The sequence below is a fragment of the Pleuronectes platessa genome, chromosome 7 (assembly GCF_947347685.1).
Source record: "Pleuronectes platessa chromosome 7, fPlePla1.1, whole genome shotgun sequence".
NCBI lineage: Eukaryota > Metazoa > Chordata > Actinopteri > Pleuronectiformes > Pleuronectidae > Pleuronectes > Pleuronectes platessa.
The window spans coordinates 20,195,956-20,215,538 of record NC_070632.1 but is presented as its reverse complement, the minus strand read 5'-3'; the positions used below and the strand labels follow the sequence as shown (position 1 = coordinate 20,215,538).

The following is a 19,583-nucleotide window of genomic DNA, read 5'->3' as shown; positions in this document are numbered from 1 at the left end:
TGAATCTTCTCATTAAGATTCACATTTAATTTTTAGAAATAAATGAAAGCTTTGAAAAACAACTTATTTCACAATGTCAAAGAAAGTGAAAAATAAAAAATTAGGAGGGAACAGACTGTTCCCTGTTCTTCCCTGGCCCATTCCACATCCTTCCACCACGTTTCATGGTAATCCATCCACTAGTTTTTATTTCATTTAATTTATTTTAACTTCGTGCACATTTTGATACAAAACCCCATGTTTAGAGAAAGTAGAGTTCCTACAATTATAAGCAGTAGCCTCTACAGTACATCTGGCTATAATTCAGATTCTTTGCATCACAGATTTCTCAACGTTATCTCCCAGAGGAGTGAATAACTGCCACAGGTGGAGATGGATTCCAGTCATTTACCACTGATACTTTGTAAGGGAAATGACGTGATTCACAAAATCTCCCCTGCATGACTAAGTGTTGTGCTTTCCCGTTAACTAGACACAACAGTCGCCCTGCCCCCACCTACTGCTGATAGATTGTACAATATAAACACACACACATCCCTAGGTACAGCCATCTGCCTCAGTGGGCCACATGATGATATTTAATGGCTTCATCATTTGATTATGCTTGTCACGAGAAATATGTTTATTGTCATATCTGGCATGCCATATGCTGCATTAGGTGTATCATATTACACATATCACAGCCTATCCCATAGATGTTCATATCCTGTGTGTCCAATTGAGTTTCAGTAGATGTATCCTTGTTTTTATGATTTTTATTTTACAAAGATTTCACATTTTATCCTGTAATGCGTTTTAAATCCTCTATCCGTGTGGTATATGTTGTCTTATATCTGTTATATATCTCTCTGTATCCATCATATCTGTTTCTCTAGACGGAGTACGCACGCTTTGAGAATGGACGCTACGTGTTTCGGATCCACCGCTCCCCGTTGTGTGAATACATGATCAACTTCATTCACAAGCTTAAACACCTGCCAGAGAAGTACATGATGAACAGTGTACTGGAGAACTTCACCATCCTACAGGTACACACACGAACCAGAGAATGTACAGTACACATTGTTTGTATGCGTGTGTGTTTATGTGTGTGTGTGTGTAGAATTTTGGGGATATTAGCTCTGCCAGAGAAGTACATGATAGACAGTGTACTGGAGAACTTCACCATCCTACAGGTACACACACGAACCAGAGAATGTACAGTACACATTGTTTGTATGCGTGTGTGTTTATGTGTGTGTGTGTGTGTGTAGAATTTGGGGATATTAGCTCTGTATTATATCCTCCCATTTATTATTAGTTTTAACCGTAGACTGTATATAAAGATTGATGAAATAGCAGCTTCCCAAAAGTGAAGCCAAAACACGGATCACCATCCGGCGGTTGGCTGCAGTACAAGTTGTAAACCCCACCTCATCCATGTTAGTAGATGGGGCATGGACAAAACTCGAAAGTCAAAGTACATCTTGGTTAAGATGATTTATGTTATTTTAGGTAGGTCTTATCACACTGACATATGTTTAAGTGCTAATTTTTTTAATAAATTGGGTTTATAAATCTTCATACAAAAACGTGGTTGAATGTCATGATTGATAGCTGAGACTGTCTCATGACTGGTCATGTGATCGGCGAGACCTCATTACCGTGCCTCCATCCTCCCTCACTCTGGCTCCAAATTTGCAAGATGGCAGCATCAATATCTGGGATACTTTGACTTCTTTTCTCGATGGTGGGAGAAACTCATCTATCTTTGTGTACAGTCTATGGTTTAAACAGACTATATCAGCTCTGTTGCAATTACCCCACGCAAAAGAAAACAACCTTGCTTGTGACATTCAGTATGTGTGCTGGTTCTTTCTCTCCGATTCAACGTGTATTTTAAAGTATCTCACTGTTTTAAAGGATTTGAAGCAGAGAAACTGTCCTTCATGAACCTGGTTGTGATGTGATGTTTCCTTTGTGAAACCACGACAGACCATTCATTACTCTTTCTTTCTGCCTGTGACCAGAGAGCACTGTTTCAGGATTTCTTGCAGAGTCAAAATTGTTAATGTCTGTTGTAAATTGGACTTTTTCTGAATGAGTTCCTCGGAGAGCGGACACAGGGAGGGAAATGAATAGAGCTGAGTGCATCACCATAGTAACAAAGACACCAGGGTTCAAAGGCACTGGTGCCCCCTTTGCATCGGCGGCTACATTCCTACTGGCCGAGGGACAATGACCATATTGAGCCCACACTGACGACTACATGGCAACATGTCATTAGTTTTTCAATGGGCTGATTTAGCTCATATTAACCATGAACTGCTCACACACAGATGTGCGTACACACACACACACACACAGACAACAGATGCATGCACACGGATTCCAAACGGCAAGGCTGAACTAATTGTATCAAGATGGTTCATATAACAAGTGTTGTATTCAGGTCAGTGCAATTGAGATTAATGAATTCACGACGTTGTGTGTTTGTCTATTGCGTTGTGTATCACCACATCCCTCTTGTGTTTGAGACACAATCTACGCTTGTATATAGAATAACAGAGGGAGAGAGAGACCATGTGTCTTTCAATAGTCTTTATTAGTAAATAGTGTGTTGTGTTATGTTTTGTGTAAAATTTCAACCATCATTTAAAGGCATGGGAACATCCTTCATTGGAGTAATGCTCTGGTGCTCAACTGGAAAAGAATGGTTCTACTAATAGAACACATAGCGGTGAACATTGGATCTCAGATTTTTCTAAATCAGAGGCCATGAAGGGGCCACAATTTACACAGAGTGGACAATTATATGTCCAACATCCATTTACAATTCCTGATTCAGTAGGGTGCACATTCACATGTAGCTTATTCCTTGTTTACTGTTGGCTCTATAGCTTTCAGCAAATCACTATATATATATATAAAAAAAATCCTTGTTCAAGCACATTCTGTACTTACAAAAGCTCATATTGTCAAATTGTCATAATTATTGTCAGTGTTGTTAGTAAGTGACCTCTTTATATTTTAATAATACATTTTATATTCTGTAATGAGGTCCGTAAGACTTTAAAGAGATTTAAACTGATATGTTGAACTATGGAAGCTAGGTATGTTACTCAAGCTTGTAGACGAAATGTAAAGAAGGGGTCTCCATAAGTCCACACATCATTCCTTCTCCTCTCAGACATAAAATGTGCTTCTAATTTGTTGAAATAGTTTTTTCCTTGCATAAAATTCCCCAAATATTCATTAATAATGTTAGGATTTCACTGTGCCTGCTGGATGGAGGTCTGTGTTGACTATGTAAAAGTAGTTTTGAAATCCTATATTCAAGCAATCTCCTAACGTTTGATTAGATGAGTTATTTTGTGATGAGTCATGTGACGTTTTGGATGCACAACACATATCTCAGTGGAACAGAGACAACATGAAATTGATATCAGTGGTAACGTTGCTGTATGTGTGTAGAAATTGTGTTTAGATTCAGGTCAGAGGAGGTTTTTCTTTCCTGACATGACTGACCAGGATCTTGTGTTGTATCCACAGGTGGTGACCAACAGAGACACACTGGAGACCCTGCTGTGCGTGGCCTACGTCTTTGAGGTGTCCACGAGTGAGCACGGCGCACAGCATCACATTTACAGGCTAGTGAAAGACTGACACAGTCGCACACAGTCGGACCTTACCTTCGACAGACCCACTGTAGCACCTCAGTGAGCAACAACACTAAACAATGGACTATGCTTCCTCCGTGAGCTTACAGAGCTGAAACCTTACAACCCGGTCGGGAGCCCAGAGAGACACCGGCCCTCTGTCGACGTGCCCAGCAACACGACCTCTGCTGAGGAAGACGTGGGATTTGAGACTGCAGAAGCTGAAGTGGGCTTTGTGGGAGAAAGTAAACAGAAGAGGACCATGATACACTGTGGTCCCTGTGCCAAAGGAGCCAAACCTACAGCCAACAAGACCTGCATGAGAGAGTTGTCTTAGGTGGGGTTTTTCATCTCATCTTATTAGTGCTTGTTTTTTTTTTGGTTTTACATTATTTTACACACGTGCATGTGCAGAAAGGTGTTTGCTGCAGAGGAGTCCGGCTGCCTCAGGATGCCACCTAGTGACTTAAATATGAATAACAATGGGGAAAAGCGATATGAAATTAAACCGAGAATCCCTCCTTTGCACATCCATACCAATGTCACTGTTGTTTTGGTGCCAATCTTTTGTGTTATTTTGTGTTTGAGTAATTATGTACAGTGCCACATCCATCTCCTCTACACAGAGCTATGAAAAGAAGAGGCTAAAAAAAGATTTTAAAGAGCTATTGTATTCACTTTGTTTGATGTTTTATGTTCTATGTTTCTTCTATTGTCTTACTGTTTTTGATTGAGAGCTATCTGACTACAACAAAAGGCACATAATAACACTGCTAACTTGAACCAGACCCTGGATCTGTAAACTGATTACAGAAGTCCTCTGTGACTGTAACTTGCCCTGAAGTGTCAGATATAAAATACAAGTGTTTCTTACGTAACTTCTTCCTGTTGCTGAGTTTTTGAATTGTGTGAAAACTGTTGCCACACACTGATACATGTAGTGTAAACCTACAGATCATTCAAATGTGTAGAACTATATCCATTAATTATATATAACCTGTAAGCAGAGCAAAGATTTGATGTTTCCTGATACTTTCAAACATTTTGGTCGTTTTTAGGTTATATCACTGAGGTTACAGATCAGCTAATAATCACATAATAAGTCAACATTATTTCAAATGACCTGCCTCTGGGATCAAGAGCACAGACATATCATTAGTTATGGTATGTAGAATTATATTTATGGTAGTAGTTTAAATGCCGGTTAACAGAAAGCCACATAATAATGCTTGGCAGGAGACTAATGTAAAAGAGACATATCAGTGCTCATACGGAAACTATCATCTGAAATTTTAAGTGCAGTGTTGATGGGCATATGTTTCCCACAATGCAATGCACAGAGGAATAGCACACCGCTTGCAGCTGCACAAGATTCCGATCAGAGAAGATGTCAAACCAAACCAGAAGGTGAGCACCAAGAAGAAGGTGTGTAATCTGCTCTGTTGATTATTCTGTGCAGTAACTCCTTGATTAATAGACCACATAATGTCCCAATTTTATTTTAATAAATCGTTCAATCAACTTATCACATAGTCTTACATGAACGTTTCAGATTGCATTCGTTATGTCGAACCAACAGCCCAGAACTAAAAGATAATCCACTCAAAATGGTCCAGAAATCAAAATTCAGAAAAGAAGCTATAGAAAAGAAAGAAAGACATAACTTATATACGCTAACATTAACTTGGCTATTGTTGTTGTAAAGTTACACATTGAGTCCTGTTTTAATCCTACTTTAAATGTTATGTAAATTATAGATTTCTTGCATGCAGCAATATTTGAGTAGACATGGCGATCTAGTGGAAGTGACCATTGCCATCTGGTGGGTATTAGACAGTATTACACTTTTCCTTGGCAGTGAAACAGTCCAACTCCTCAGGCTGAGATAAGAAACATTGAGGACATGAAAACTACTTTGTGTTCTTGGTCCAGTTCACATGTAATCCACCTGCGGCTGCTTCAGACCAAAGGATCCCACTTCTACAGGGACAAAAAGCTTTCAACTGGGAAATATGGCAGATGTTTCTTTCCCTCTGCTGCTGGATATAAGTATCATGATAAAGCTGCTGCATATACATAAAGACTAATTATAATTTTTAACAACCTTTGGTATTCAAATTTGAGAATATATATCATAAAAAGGGAATATAATACATCTAACGTACGCAAATAAGTATGTTCTTGCTGTCAATTTAAGATGTCGAAATGCTATGATATCTTTTCAGTTTGATATCAGTACAAATCATTTCTATTGAAAACCATTTGTACAGAGTTGTTTTCTCTTCACTTTCAGCCTACACCTTTCACTCCATAAGCTCTTTATCCCGAAAAGGTCCTGTGAAATCCCAGGTGGAAACTGGAGCGCGGCACTGTGAGGGAGAGACGAGCTCGCAAGGGGAGAGGGAAACGACTCGGCAGAGGAGGCAAATCCAAAAGCAGGGTTGCAGACGGCTTATTGTGATAATCCCATTTGAAAGAATTCAGGCAGATTGCTACAATTATGGCAATCCACTCTCAGATGTCTGACCTCGCTGAGAACAGACAGAAAACAACCTGTCACAGGTATTTATAGACTAGTGTCCTGCTGAAACTGGAGCACTGTTTACCCCCAAGATGTAATAAGGCAAAGTTTAATAACCCTCACTGTGGAGGTTCATTTGAACAGCACCAACAGGAATCTCCACAGGTCAAAATGATCATTGGGTTGGACACTGGTGCTGCACATTTACAGGAGATCAACAGTGTGAGATTTGATAGTAAAACTAAAAAAAATTGGTTCTCAACTTTATTAAGTTTTTGGAGCAGCATTTGAACATGTATGTTTCAATGACAAATGAGTGAGGTTAACGTGATCAACTGTACAAAGATTATATTTCTTGCAGTGGAGTGGTATTAGATTATATTTTAGCCTGTAATTTGTGTTGAAAGGTGTTTCTATTGTTATAGCCAGAACAGTGACTAAGATGCTCCTTAACCTGTAGCTTACTATTATATTTTCATTTGCATCGATATTACTTGCAAGGGTTTATTTCTTTGTAGATCTGTTGTGATATTGTGATTATACTCAGGAACACCTATAGCCTGCTTATTCAGTCTATTATCTGCAGATCCATGGATGAAATCACGCAGATGTGGGTCAGGAGCTTCAGTCAATGTTCACATCAAACAAGAGAAAGGGATTTTAGTGACTTTGATCCAGGCCTGATTGTTGTTTTCAGGCATGCTGCTGAGAGTATTTCTCAAACTGACAATATCCTGGATATTCATGCAAAACAGAATCAAATGTTTTTAATCCACTAAGCAGCAGTTCACTAAAGGGAAATGCCTTGTTGACACGAGTCAGGGGCGAATAGAATGACACAATTGATTGGAGGAGACAGAACTAATATGGTGACAGGCATAACCACTACAAGGGGCACAGATACTCCAAAACTGGACAGTTAATCCAAACCCTGACAGATTAATGTGATTTATGATGAGTCACAATTTGACAACGACAGCACGAATTCATGGATCCAACACAAATGTATTGTGTCAGCAAAATATTGGCTGGAGTGCAAACGGTGTAGTTTCAGAACAGAAGGTTGACATCGTTAAAGTGCAGCTGACTAATCTGCAAAAACTCTCAATGACCCTATATGTGATGCAAACATGTCAACACGGAGCAGAGTCTCAGAGCAATACAGTGCGCACCGCTGCAGCGTGGACACTTTACGCACGGCTGGGTCTCCTCCTCCAGGTGCCTTACTGTGACTCACCTGTACGAGGAACTGGTCCCAGTAACACCAGACCACACTGGCCCCACTTTCGCACAGCAGCGAACCAGCCTCCCAAACATGTCGATGCCTTGCTCACATTGTCCTCTGACATGCTGTGACTCACATCACGCGCAATGAACGTGGCATGCGGCTTGCTGACGGTTCTTCTGGTGGCGTGCCACACGGAGTCGAGGTGCTCGCCGACGTCTTATTATAAGAACTGCTGGATCCGACGCTTCCCGGGCATTTTCATCGACATCGAGGAGTCTCAGCGCAGAGGAGCGCAGCTGCTGGAGCACTACCAGGAGGAGACGGCGCTCCAATGCAGCCGCACCTGCTGCCTCACCAGAAACTGTGAGTGTAACTTTGGTATTAGTTTCCATTTTTCATTCATTTTGTAACGGTATTGATCCTCCACACACTCTCCCCATCGTGATGCGCATCTGTCCTCCCACAGTTTCCTGTAATCTGGCCATATTCCACTATGACACTTCTCCAGAAAACGTGAACTGCTTCCACCTGCACTGTCCCACGCTGGAGAGCTGTATCCTGAGCCACAGGGGCAACGTTGTTCTGTACAATGTCACTAAAGGTGAGTTTGTTCAGCGGCCGGTATTCAGATGTATCCGTTTATACAGCCTCAACATATTTAAGATCACTCCACCATGCATTTATGGGATTAAAACTGGTGCCTATAAAGAAAAGATACGTTTTTATATTTTTGAGCATAAGATGCTAATTCTGCTCTTAACACAAACTGTAGACCAATCAGCAGCAAGTAATTAGTTCATTTAATGGGGAACTTAAGAACTATTTTAAACCACTTGTAGGCCACTTCCCATTTTCTGCCACTTTATATCCATTCCACTTGATATCAGATTAAAAAACTTTACTTTCATGTAGCAGCTACAGTTATTTCGTACTTTGAAGATTATATTTTTTTCACATAAAACTGATATTCCTACCACTTTGCCTAAGATCAACAATTAACTCTCAACCGCATCAGTTGCAATCCTACGATACATAATATAAAAAAATTCAAATGCAATTCAGTGTGCTTTACAGGTGATTTACAACACTTGAATTAAATGATTAAGAGTTAAATACCAGCTTTAGAGGCTAACGAATACAATATTAATAACGAGAACATTAAGGAAGTTAATATAAAATAAATAAAAAAATAATAATGTACTGGTGCACTGATAGTAGTCAATTACTGTGGCAATGTATATACATTTACCTCTGATCCTTGAAAGTACTCTTTTCTACAAATACTCACTCTGATCCACTAAAACTACTAATAGTAATTGTTTTAGCATTTGTTTGAGTATATAACTACATTTTTAGGAGAGTAAAGTGGATTATTTTCATAATGAAATTATTGGACATAAAAAAGCTAGTATGTCAAAATAAAAACCTCCTCGTGTCTTAGGGGTGGATCCTGACCTGTTGGTGTTTGGAAAGTACTTCACCTCCAATGTGCGTGTGTTGCCGCACCACTACAGTCGAGCCAATGTCTCTGAACCCCTGCCCCCAGACAAACGCCAGTTCATACACCCGCCCCCGCCCGCTGCCCTGCCTCTGACGTCTGCACCGACTGGTACACGGCCCACCACAGCACGTAGAGGGCTCGACACCACCACCACCACCCTGCGGAGCACCAGTCAGGCTACAGTGGTTCCCACAACAACAACCACACTGTCCGCCACTTCACCTGCTCTTATAACAGACCAGCAGAACCAAGCACAAGCAACAGCCCCAACCACCTCCACCAATTCTCCTGCACCCAGCTTTACTGCACCTCCTCCATCCATGATAGAATCCACCCTAAATCCTGAGATGACTTCTATCCTTTCCGCCCCTACTGCGCAGCCCTCTACATCCGCCCTCACCCAGCGTCACCCCACCACCTCCTCTCGGTCAGCGACTAGCCCTCCAACCACCACAGGCCTTGTGGGCAACACAGAGAGCAGCAAGCAGTACCCCAATGACACCGAGGGCCCCCTGGGGAGGAACCACACTGCAGGCGGTGATGTAGGCCAGGAAGTCAGCGCAGAGGACCCTTTGGAGGAGTTGGGACCTGGGTGGCACGTAGCTGCTCACACCTTACTGGTCGCGGTGGCCATCTGCATCACCGTGCTGCTGAGCTGCTGCTGCTCCATCCTGCTGGTGGCGAGCTGGAGGGCTCACAGGAGGAGGATGGGGCGCTATCGGACGTCATGGAGAGGGAGGAGAGGCTCCATGCGTCTGATTAAGTACGTGCTGGTCAGAGAGCGTTCCTGAGAGAGAACTGACATTTCTGTTTTGTTTACAGTAAAGTGTTCAATGAAGAACTCCAGGACAAAGACATTTGATGAAAGTTAAATTTTTACAATTCCTTTTTAGTTTTTGCATTCTTGATTATTTAAAAAACAATGAATGCCTTTGTTTTAAACAGATAGATATGGAAGTGTAGTTGCTGTAAGTTGATGCAGTGAGGCTAATATTATGTATTTAAACTGAACTGGCAGGTGATTTATGGTTTAGATTACCAAAATCATAGTTGTCATGATCTTTGGTTTCACTTTTAACCGAGTGACGCAAATTCAGCCGATGTTTTCTACCACAGCAGTTCGCCTTGAGCAAGATGATATGATGTACATTTGGCTGACCTATATTTCGATGCACTTCAGTGAGTTTTAACTGCTCATGATGCCAAACCCTCGAGGACATTTGCCAGTTCTTTGTGGAGTTTTTGCCTTTTTGCCTTCTGTGGTTAACCCTCCTGCCGCTGAGCACATCTCAGTGGATTGGGTTTCTACCGACCTAGAAGGGTACGGACTACAGACCAACGCTCTTTAACAGTGTGCTGCTGAACGCATCCTTTCCCTCGGGGTCCCGCTCCTGAAGTTTGGCTCGAGTTGGGCCACAAAGTGAAGGACTGGGGCTTAAGCTTCACCCACCTTTCACATGAACTTCACAGAACAATCTTCAACAATAATATTCATCACTTTTATTTTTGTAAGACGGACAGCATCCCTCACATGATTTGAATGTTCAGTCGAGAAATGAGGCTGAAATATCCTGATGTATAATGGAATAGTAATTATCTACAGTCATCTTTGTGTTACAGGCAGATGTTTGGTTGATCCTGTCACAGGTTCCTGTTGCCCTTGGTGACTTTTCCCGTGTAAATTCACTCTTAGATAAATCTGCATCACAGGTTGAATACTTTCTTGACGGCATCTTTGTACTGAAGCATGGTGATCTCACTGTCTCCTTCATTCTTCAGCCTCTCGACCGAGTCCTTATACTCCTGCACCTCTCTTCTTCCCAGCAGCTGCTCTCGCACCTCCTCGCCCTCTCCTTCCCCGGCCACCTTCATGCGCACTAGCGTATCCAAGATATTCTTCTGGGACTGGCTGTCCTCCCAGCTGTATTCCTCCATGTCTGCCACGGTTTTCTCAGCCTCCCAGGCTTCCGTTTTCTTGAGAATGACAAAAACAGAAAATCGTTTTACATGCAGAAAGACAATCTACCCAACTTGATTGAAAACAGTGTTGTCTGTAGCAGACATGCACTGAACTCAGAATAGTCTCCACAAATGATCTGGAGGGGCTTTTGGGGTTTTCTGAGTTTATTCCTGCCAGCTCCCCTTGTAAAAACCCTAGAGAATGTCCATGTGAGAACACAGCAGGATATTGTCTGGAGGATTCACTGCGAGTGTGTGGGCAAATTGATGACGTTTCTAACATGCTACGCAAAACTTAAAAAACAGCTAAAGGAATAGAAACATCACAGGATGGAAAAGAGGAGTCATACACAGAAGATGAAGATATAAATTTGGAAAGACAAGATTCCAGAGCCTCGGTGATAAGTGCTGATGCTGGTGTTGATATGCTGTCATGTCATGTTCTACCTCTTGTATGTTTTAATCAGACTAATTCATTCAGATCTTTGCCTGAAATTCCCTGAATGTTACAGACATTCTCCTGTTGTTGTGGACACGTCTGACCCCGACAGTCCCCTGCTGCGTTCTTTGTAAGTGAAAGGCCAACTCTGTAAAAAGTCCAGACATTAATGTTTGAGGCTAAGGCCAGAACTCTAGTTGGGAACAATGTATGGCAACAGATGGTCCTTGGTCGCGGCCCACCTCTTCTTTGATGCTCCTCTCACAGAGATAGTATTTCTCCATATGTAGTGGTCTGTCCGCTGCCTGTCTTGCTAACATCCCATTCCCTGCAGAACAACGTGCTCCATTGTGCAGCAGCTTAAAGAAGGGCAGAGGCTGGGCCCGAGCTCTGCTGCTCTCCAGGTGTTTGAGGTTAATGACCATCATTACCGCTGTACATACTGTATCTGATCCGCATAACATCCTGTATCTGGATCCGAGTGAGTGAAGCGCTCAACACTTGGGAATAGATCAGTTGCTTCCCTTTGAAATAATGAGGACTGTGTATAGTTTTAGATCAAAACATTTGTGGTGCGACTTGCTGGGATAAAGGATCAGTGGTTAAAACATATGATTTTGAGGGAAATGCTTCCATCGCTAAGTATTTTAGTCTAAAGACATCTGATAACATGCCAGGAGAAGAATTCTTGATTGACTTCATGTGCCTGCCAGATAACGCCGATATTTTCAGAAAGGGAACGGGACAGGTGTTGGCCAGGAAGGCACGACAGCAGATGCAGTGCCTCTAGTGGTAAAAGTTTGTGCATGTTGGAGGCACCTTTGAGCAGTCAGCCGCAACGCTGGCCTGGATTAGAACACACTGGATTTATCAGGGAAGGTCCATCTCCCTGAGTGGGTAGATAAAATCACCTCAGTGACTGCAAACAATTGGACTCTTTGTGGGCTAGCGTTACAAACAGTTTCCACAAGCCTGCTGGACGAGCACTGTGCCTTCCATTGTGTGTCCGAAAGGGCAGCGGACAGTGTTCTGCCTCCTGGCTCGGACACCTTTACCAGTTGAAAGATTCTCTTTAAATGTGACTAAGCCATGACTGGAAACACTAAAGACAGAGGTCGACTATATGTAATCTGGGTAGAGTCATTTTCTTTTATGTAGCTGGCTGCAAAATTATGGGATCAGCGCCCAGGCTAATGACCTGGAGGCAGATTTCTCTGGTTGATTTCTTCTCAGTGGGATATTTGGCCTAATGTAAATGAGTATCGGGGTCAACACCTGATAGGGAGGCTATTTTCTCCTCATCTGTGGGGAAATGCCAACTGGACTTTGCTGCTGTTTGCCATCCTTTTGCCCATTCAACTCTTGATACCGCTCTAATGGGCTTTTCAGATCTCAGAGCATGACGAACAAGAGGAAGAGGTAGAGTGCCATGGCACCAGCAGGAAGCAAATGTCAAAGATGAAGGAATGAAAAATAAATAGCACTAATGCCAACTCTACCTTGTGAAATTACAGCTTGTCCATAACAAAAATCTCCACAATAAATGGACTGCATTTAAATGAACTGCATATATATATATATAGTGCCTATTTTGTCTTTTTAAATCAACCACAGTTCTTACGCTACAATTCACATTCACTTCAGGGGCAATTGGGGGTACAGTGTCTTTTTCAAGAATGAGATCGGCCATTGTTCTGCACATGATCTCCTCAAAAGGGTACACTTAAGGAACGTGACAGTGGGTCATCAGTACAAGTTAAGCCAGAGAGCAATTGACTTTTAAATGAATGGATGCTTCTTGAAAGACGAAGAAAGGTCAGTAAAGAAAAGGGGAGGCTGAGGAAAAGGCCACAGTCACAGGAGAACTTGGACGAAAGAGAACAGGTGTCACAGCTAACTCCTGGTACATCTGAATAGGAGTAAGGAAGGGGCTGAGGATGGATCTTTAAATGATCTGGATCAAATAGTCCCACATTTAGACTAAACCGGCACTTTGTTTACACTTAATGACTCGGGCAACTGCTGCAGGTTTAGAGAGGGACGGATTTTTCAAAATGACCAAATCTTTCCTACTCACCCACGACTCGTGGTAAAGAACAGTCAGCAGGTATGTGGCATATTCCAAATTCTGTTTCCTCAGTGGACAGCTGGCAGAGAGAGGGGGAGGAAAAGACAAGAGAAGTATTTATATTTTCACTTCATGATTTAGTGTTTTGAACTAGGGGATTTATCCGTTGATATTGAGCCATCACATGAACTTATTGTCGGATATGTGCCTTTAGGAAAACTTTTTGGATATCATTTAAAGATCAAGGCCAAAACACCAATAGATATTTTTAACTGCCCACAGTAATCCAGGATCACTCAGGCTCTTTAATGAACTTTATATTGAAGGAAGCAGTGTTTACCTGTCAGTCGTGATGGTGAGCACGTCAGAGGCTTTGCAGTATCTCTTCCCAACAAGTTTGAGCATTTTCTTGCGTGCGTGGTCGTCAAGATTCAAACTGGACATCTTTACCTGTGAAGGAAATGACATGAGAATTATAATTTGATTATAAAGGCGAGCGTCTTCGGGATGGACACATTATCAGGAAGTAAAGCTAACACAAGATGAGATTCATGCAGAAGTGATTTAATTCTGAACTGTCCCTTTTGGCTGTATCTCACATACACAATCAATCAAATGGATTTCATATTTCTATCGTCTGGTGAGGTGCCCTTTCAAAATGTGCTCATTATCTCAAATTTCTGTGATGGATATTTTTTATTCATTATCATCATCTAATTTCCACATTGCATCTATTTTATATCAATAATGAAAATAGAGCCTAAACAAAAATGTTACCAAAAACTTTGCAATGTGACCCATCAACTATATCCATAATCTATTTTTAGAGAGAGTAACTGTGTGAAAGGCAAAAGATGCAAAAGTGTTGCACTCAAGTCTCTTGACATACTTATTGCACATGAAATCACAGGATCCGTGCTGTGGCCCAGAACAACCCCTAAGCCCCTTGCAGATACCATAGATGCAAAACAGATTATGCCTTGATTACATTGTTTGTAATGGCTTTGACTTATAGAATGTATAAAATGCAACAAAATGCTTTTGTAGGTAATGCAATGTACATTTGTGCATGTTTTCTGTCCTCCAAGCTTTGTGCTCTGGCAACACAACAGTGGTAGTGTAGAGGTGGAGAGACAGTAGAGTTAAAGTCTGCTGTGTTTTTTCTGGATCAAACCTGACACCACCTTAATCAATGATCATAACAACCACAGGAAACAATCCATTTTTATTAAAATGAAACTAGGGGTTTGTTACGCTTATTGACCTGTGTCAGATTTACTCTTCAGACTCCAATCTATTTTTCAGTCTAATCCACGAGGATTAATGTCTGAATAGTTCCTACTTTACTAATATAATCTAAGGAAGAGTGTCAGTGGAGCAGATGGCTGGTGATTAATGATACAAATTACACATTTTCAATAAATTCATGTAAACACGTAGCCAGATCCAAGAAACTAAAACAGAATTCAAATTCACACATGGAAAACCTTATAAGCAACATAGAATAAAATAAAACGGAGATACAAATTTGTTTGCTGGATAAGGGACTTTTCAGCCATTATGGAAATAGTTTTGTTCTGACCTTTAGAATACAAAAAAGGACAACACCATGTTTTTAACTGTTGTGTATTTGACCTTGACTAAATTCTTTGACTGTACTTGAATGCATCATTTTCCAACAGACTGTGGTTTTAACATGTTCCTTACATCATGCATGGCTCTGGTCTGTTGGGAAGATTGCATCTCTATGGATTAGTGGTGGTGGTGATTTGGGGGGGGGGGGGATTAAGAGGAATATTAAAAATGTCTCAATGAATGTGTCAAAGTTCAAATGTTTGGTTTCATCTCTCTATGAAAATATCAAGTTGGAAACAAAAGAAGAAGAAAATTCCTTAAAAAAACAAGTGCTACATCCATTAAACCAACACCAAAAGTCTCAACATGCTTATATGTAAAATCATTCTCGCCGACTAATCTCTTGTCATCATGGCATTATTTCTACGGTTTAAGTTCAATGGACAATGGGTGTCTCTCTAGATAAGTAACAGGGACATGATGTCAGATGGTGATTATACATCCCTGTAAATCTCTAATCTCATTTTACATGTCTGGTTTCTCCATACTTGGCTTCCTCTTTATTTACAAAACCCTGTATAAATCCAATATCCTTGAGAAATAAATTAAAAGTTCAAATAAGTGGTGTAAAGACAACCAGCAAACTTAAAAATAAAAAAAATTAAAAAACTCACTTTGAGATGAACAATGCGAGCTGCAGGGTTTCTAACCGTCAGACCAGCAGACAAGTAGTCTGTGCTCTCCACCTTAACAGGGAAGTGCTCGTCACATTTGGCTTCTGTGTCCAAGGCCGACGGCCACTCGGTACAGAACGCTGATGACAGAGAGACAGTTTGACACATTCTTATTGAGCCTAAACATTTGTTTCAAAGTAAATAATCGTATATATTCTAATTGCGTCTGACAAGAGACATAAATCAAGAAATAGTTTTTCTCAATACAGTTAAATGAACCACTTACGTTTCAGAGCTTCACAATGTTTCTTGATGGCCGCTGGTGTCAAATGCAGAAAGTTGGGTATCTGAAAGGGAATATGAGCAAGAGGTTTTGTGGATGTTCAAATGCAAAACTATTCACTTCATATAAACTAAAATATTAAGACGTTTTAAAATCTAAGAATACATTTTAGAAAGCATAACAAAATGGTCTTGCTATGGTCTAAAACAGGGGTGTCCAAACTTTTTGTCCCGAGGGCCACATTCAGAAAAAAATCAGAAGGACTGGGCCACTCACGCTGCCCTGTATCGGACTGCTGACCGGGTGGGGGGGGGGGGGGGGGGGGGGGCGTGGCAGCATGGCGGCATTCTGAGGGACGTGGCGGCGTTCTGAGGGACAGCTGGCAAGTCAGGGCTGAAAAGTGCAATACAGTGGGCCATAGTCCATTATATTACATTACATTTCATTTAGCTGACGCCCTTATCTAAAGCGACTTACAATAAAGGCCGGCGCATGGTTCTGCAACTGCAACTTTTAACACAGTTGTGTCGATGGACTCGTTTGAATTTATGGTTCTCCAAGGGTTGCGCATGTTGCAATGCAATTCACCGCCAGAACACTAGGTGGAGTAACGTTTTTTGTCGAAGACGACCTTAGAGACGCCTTCTTTGTGTGTGGCAGTCGTCATCGACTGTTTATTACTTTTTCTGGAGGACACATTTGTCCCTGATCTTTCTCCACAGCTTTGTACTTTTGTCGACCTGCAAACCGACGTTAGCCGAGATGTCCTTCCAGGAATTGCAGGCCATCTGCGTGTGCTTGTATTCTGCCAGTGACGGGTTATACAAGTGGTCATACTTTCGGACCTCTTCTGAGCTCGGGCCGAGTTTGGACACCCCTGGTCTAAATGTTGACTTTCAAAATGAACTGCTTTTCAGTGGCTTTGTAAACAAAGTGGAGAACAAAATGTTTCTTTCATCTTTTTAGTAAAGGAGATTATAATACACATAGTTATATAATACGTTCTATACCAGCATTGAGATATACTTCACATAGCTCACCCTATGGGCTTAACATCTGTAACGTATGACTTAAAACATAACACAGATTAAAGTGACGGAATGGATGAGCAGCAGTCCCTTCGTGGCAAGGCGAGAGATTGATATCAATGGTGTCACACTGCACGGCAGATTTCCAGCTGTGGCCGGTGAAAGTGGTGGATCTGCAAGTGGCTCAAGTCCAGATGGAGCAGCTGGTGTCTGGACACAGCAGCTCAGTAATCCGGCCACAGAAACAGGGCCATCAGAGCCATGCAGCACAGGGAAAGAGCTCAGCTGCAGGAGCCACCTGCCTGTTACATTAACTCAGCTGGACATAGTGAATACAAGTAGGTAAATGCTAAGATACACAGATATTTGACATAAGCCGTTTTCAGACATTGGCTGAACAGCAGCAGGAATTTGTTTGGGTCGGATGCGTTCACAACAATAACAAAAATGTCAGAACATTCAGGAGCAGGATGGTGCCATGGTAGAGCATGGACGCAGGAAATACGTATAAATTCATCTGTGAATTTATCTGTGAAAATCACATATTTTCTTGTTTACTGCACCTCAACTATCACCATTAAGACATACCACCAAAAACTTCTCATATTCCTGGTGTATTTCGAATTTGATTGTGTTTTCTACGTAGAGAGCACCTCTTTCTCGTCTTGAGATAATTCCATTACGGTCTGGTGTACAGTTAAGATGGCTGACCTTGATGAGCTCCAGGTTGCCTTTCTTCTCTGGGGGAACGCCTCTCTTCACGGGGTAGCCCATCCTCACAGGCAGAGGGACGGTGTTTGATCTGAAGGGCATAGCTGATGGATAAACTGCAGTCCAGTCCTGATCCACCGACATCTTCTCTGTCCTGGGCTCCCCGGCCTGATGCCCCACAGCACAGATTACAGAGATAAGCCTCATGACAACTATATTCATCATATCATGATGCTATTATAATCATCTAGCCAAGTGATTGCATTCAATTTCATATTTATTTTCCAAATATGAAATGCATTCATTTCAAATTGCTTTAAAGTTTTACCATTTATAGGGTTTTCTTTGGTTTTTATCTGAACTTTTATGATTATCTGTAAAGCACATTGAATAACTTCCCTCTATGACGATACACTATACAAATAAATTCACTTCACTAAATATGTCAAACATGCATTCTTCTGTTTAGATTCAACATTGAAAAACAGACACACTTACTTCTCTCCTGGGTTTTCTGATAAAGGGTCCTCTACCGCCTCTGTCTGGAGGACCTACAATTCGATTTCAAGTTTAGCAACACACTCAGTTTCATTACTGTTAAAAAGTCCAAAGTAAATGCAGTAACAGTTATACACCTTTTTCTCGAGAGCAAATTTTCTATTGTATTGATTCTATTTTGAATTATTTGTATTTACAACAATACACTCACTCAATCACAGAGTAAGCTTGATGCATATGACAGGTGTATTTTACAGTTTGAAGTAATGTTGGCTTTTCTAAGCTCATTGATGTTATTATGTATATGTTAAATTGGAGCTGGAAAATAACTTTCTTGGAGTCTTATTGTCATTAACTCTTTTTCACACAAACTTGCTATGTATTCCCTTAATACGGCTTTAACATGACATTATGATAGGTGATGCTTTTATCCAAAGCGACTTCCAATAAGTGCACTCAACCATGAGGGTAAACACCCAGAGCAGCAGGAATCAAGTAAGTACAATTTACTTCAAATAAAAGACAAACAAGTGCAACAAGTAAGTGTCATATAAGTGCAACTAAACTGAATTCATAAGCTTTTAATCAGCATTTGCTGTCTAACTTTAGACACAACAGACACGCCCATGCCAAATTGAGCTTTAAATCTTACAATGGACCTTTCTGACTATTTTCTGACCATATAATACAAGAGATTGCCCCTTTCTCTAGAGACTATTCCTCAGTTGATGTGTTTCTGTAATAAATACATTATATAGAGCTCTAAATTTAAGTGAAAGCAGATCTGATCTCATCCTGGTTAATTCAATCTTCATTTTGGTGATCAGTTCACTACGTGGAGTTCAGCCAGATGATGTCATGATGGACCAGTGGAAACATGCAGGAGACTGGTCATTGCAGTGATTCTTCCTGCCATGGAACTGACTCATCAACGTGTGTCAGTACTTTACATGGTACAGAGGACAGCGGGCAGCTGAACAGACCTTGGTGAGAGCCTGACAGCACCTCCTCCGGGTAGCTTAGCATGTAGCCTGTGAATTAGCATCAGCCTCCGTGTGTAGCGACATTACAACTCACCTCTGTTTCCAGCAGCATGGTTTACAGACGCAGCCGTAGAGTACGTGACTCTGTTCAGAGTTCCCTGAAGTCCAGGTCCACGGGCATGAGCTCGACCTAAGCAGAGGAATACTTTACTACTGTGAGAAGCCATGTTTCCCCAATGACTACGGCCACCAGCGAGGGGACAAACACAGAAAGCGAAGGGTTTAATTTAGTGTGTGTTTAGCGCCTCCTACAGGTAAAACGATTGTGGAGATACCTCTATATATACAGTCGATGGGAGATACATGGATTGGCAACAGTGGACAGGGGGAAACTGCACCGATCTCCAGGGGCCTCTGATCTCAAGTTTACTCCAGTCATTTGGGTCTTTATATAGCTCCTCTATCTTGCAGTGACAA

The 19,583-nt window shown here is 41.4% G+C and overlaps 3 protein-coding genes across 4 annotated transcripts in view; 2 read left to right on the top strand and 1 right to left on the bottom strand.

The window, feature by feature from the left end:
• LOC128444686 (transcriptional enhancer factor TEF-3) overlaps positions 1 to 4,516 on the top strand; it is a 36,314-nt gene extending 31,798 nt beyond the window's left edge. For both annotated transcript variants that reach the window (XM_053427291.1, XM_053427290.1), the window contains 2 exons: positions 876 to 1,028; positions 3,532 to 4,516. In XM_053427291.1, the coding sequence (XP_053283266.1) occupies positions 876 to 1,028; positions 3,532 to 3,645 (267 nt within the window). In that variant the 3' untranslated portion in view covers positions 3,646 to 4,516. The remainder of the gene's footprint in view (positions 1 to 875; positions 1,029 to 3,531) is intronic.
• A 3,014-nt stretch (positions 4,517 to 7,530) lies between these two features.
• Positions 7,531 to 9,679, top strand: LOC128444684 (MANSC domain-containing protein 4-like). Its single transcript, XM_053427285.1, has 3 exons — positions 7,531 to 7,750; positions 7,854 to 7,988; positions 8,829 to 9,679. The coding sequence occupies exons 1-3, from the start codon at positions 7,531 to 7,533 to the stop codon at positions 9,677 to 9,679; spliced, it is 1,206 nt and encodes a 401-aa protein (XP_053283260.1).
• Positions 9,680 to 10,365: 686 nt separating this feature from the next.
• mrps35 (mitochondrial ribosomal protein S35) lies at positions 10,366 to 19,381 on the bottom strand. The gene is made up of 8 exons (XM_053427294.1): positions 19,201 to 19,381; positions 18,124 to 18,176; positions 17,626 to 17,793; positions 15,890 to 15,950; positions 15,604 to 15,743; positions 13,695 to 13,804; positions 13,364 to 13,433; positions 10,366 to 10,862 (listed from the first exon to the last, which is right to left on the bottom strand). The coding sequence occupies exons 1-8, from the start codon at positions 19,331 to 19,333 to the stop codon at positions 10,593 to 10,595; spliced, it is 1,005 nt and encodes a 334-aa protein (XP_053283269.1). The 5' UTR covers positions 19,334 to 19,381; the 3' UTR covers positions 10,366 to 10,592.
• Positions 19,382 to 19,583: the final 202 nt, after the last annotated feature.

What these genes read in the sequence shown, in the direction of transcription:
- LOC128444684 (XM_053427285.1), top strand. Translation starts at nt 7,531, where the DNA reads ATGAACGTGGCATGCGGCTTGCTGACGGTTCTTCTGGTGGCGTGCCAC. An exon ending in CTGCTGCCTCACCAGAAACT is followed by an intron (nt 7,751 to 7,853) that starts GTGAGTGTAACT and finishes GTCCTCCCACAG; the next exon opens with TTTCCTGTAATCTGGCCATA. An exon ending in TCTGTACAATGTCACTAAAG is followed by an intron (nt 7,989 to 8,828) that starts GTGAGTTTGTTC and finishes CTCGTGTCTTAG; the next exon opens with GGGTGGATCCTGACCTGTTG.
- mrps35 (XM_053427294.1), bottom strand. Translation starts at nt 19,333, where the DNA reads ATGGCTTCTCACAGTAGTAAAGTATTCCTCTGCTTAGGTCGAGCTCAT. An exon ending in CCATGCTGCTGGAAACAGAG is followed by an intron (nt 18,177 to 19,200) that starts GTGAGTTGTAAT and finishes ATCGAATTGTAG; the next exon opens with GTCCTCCAGACAGAGGCGGT. An exon ending in CTCGCATTGTTCATCTCAAA is followed by an intron (nt 13,805 to 15,603) that starts GTGAGTTTTTTA and finishes TTTCCTTCACAG; the next exon opens with GTAAAGATGTCCAGTTTGAA.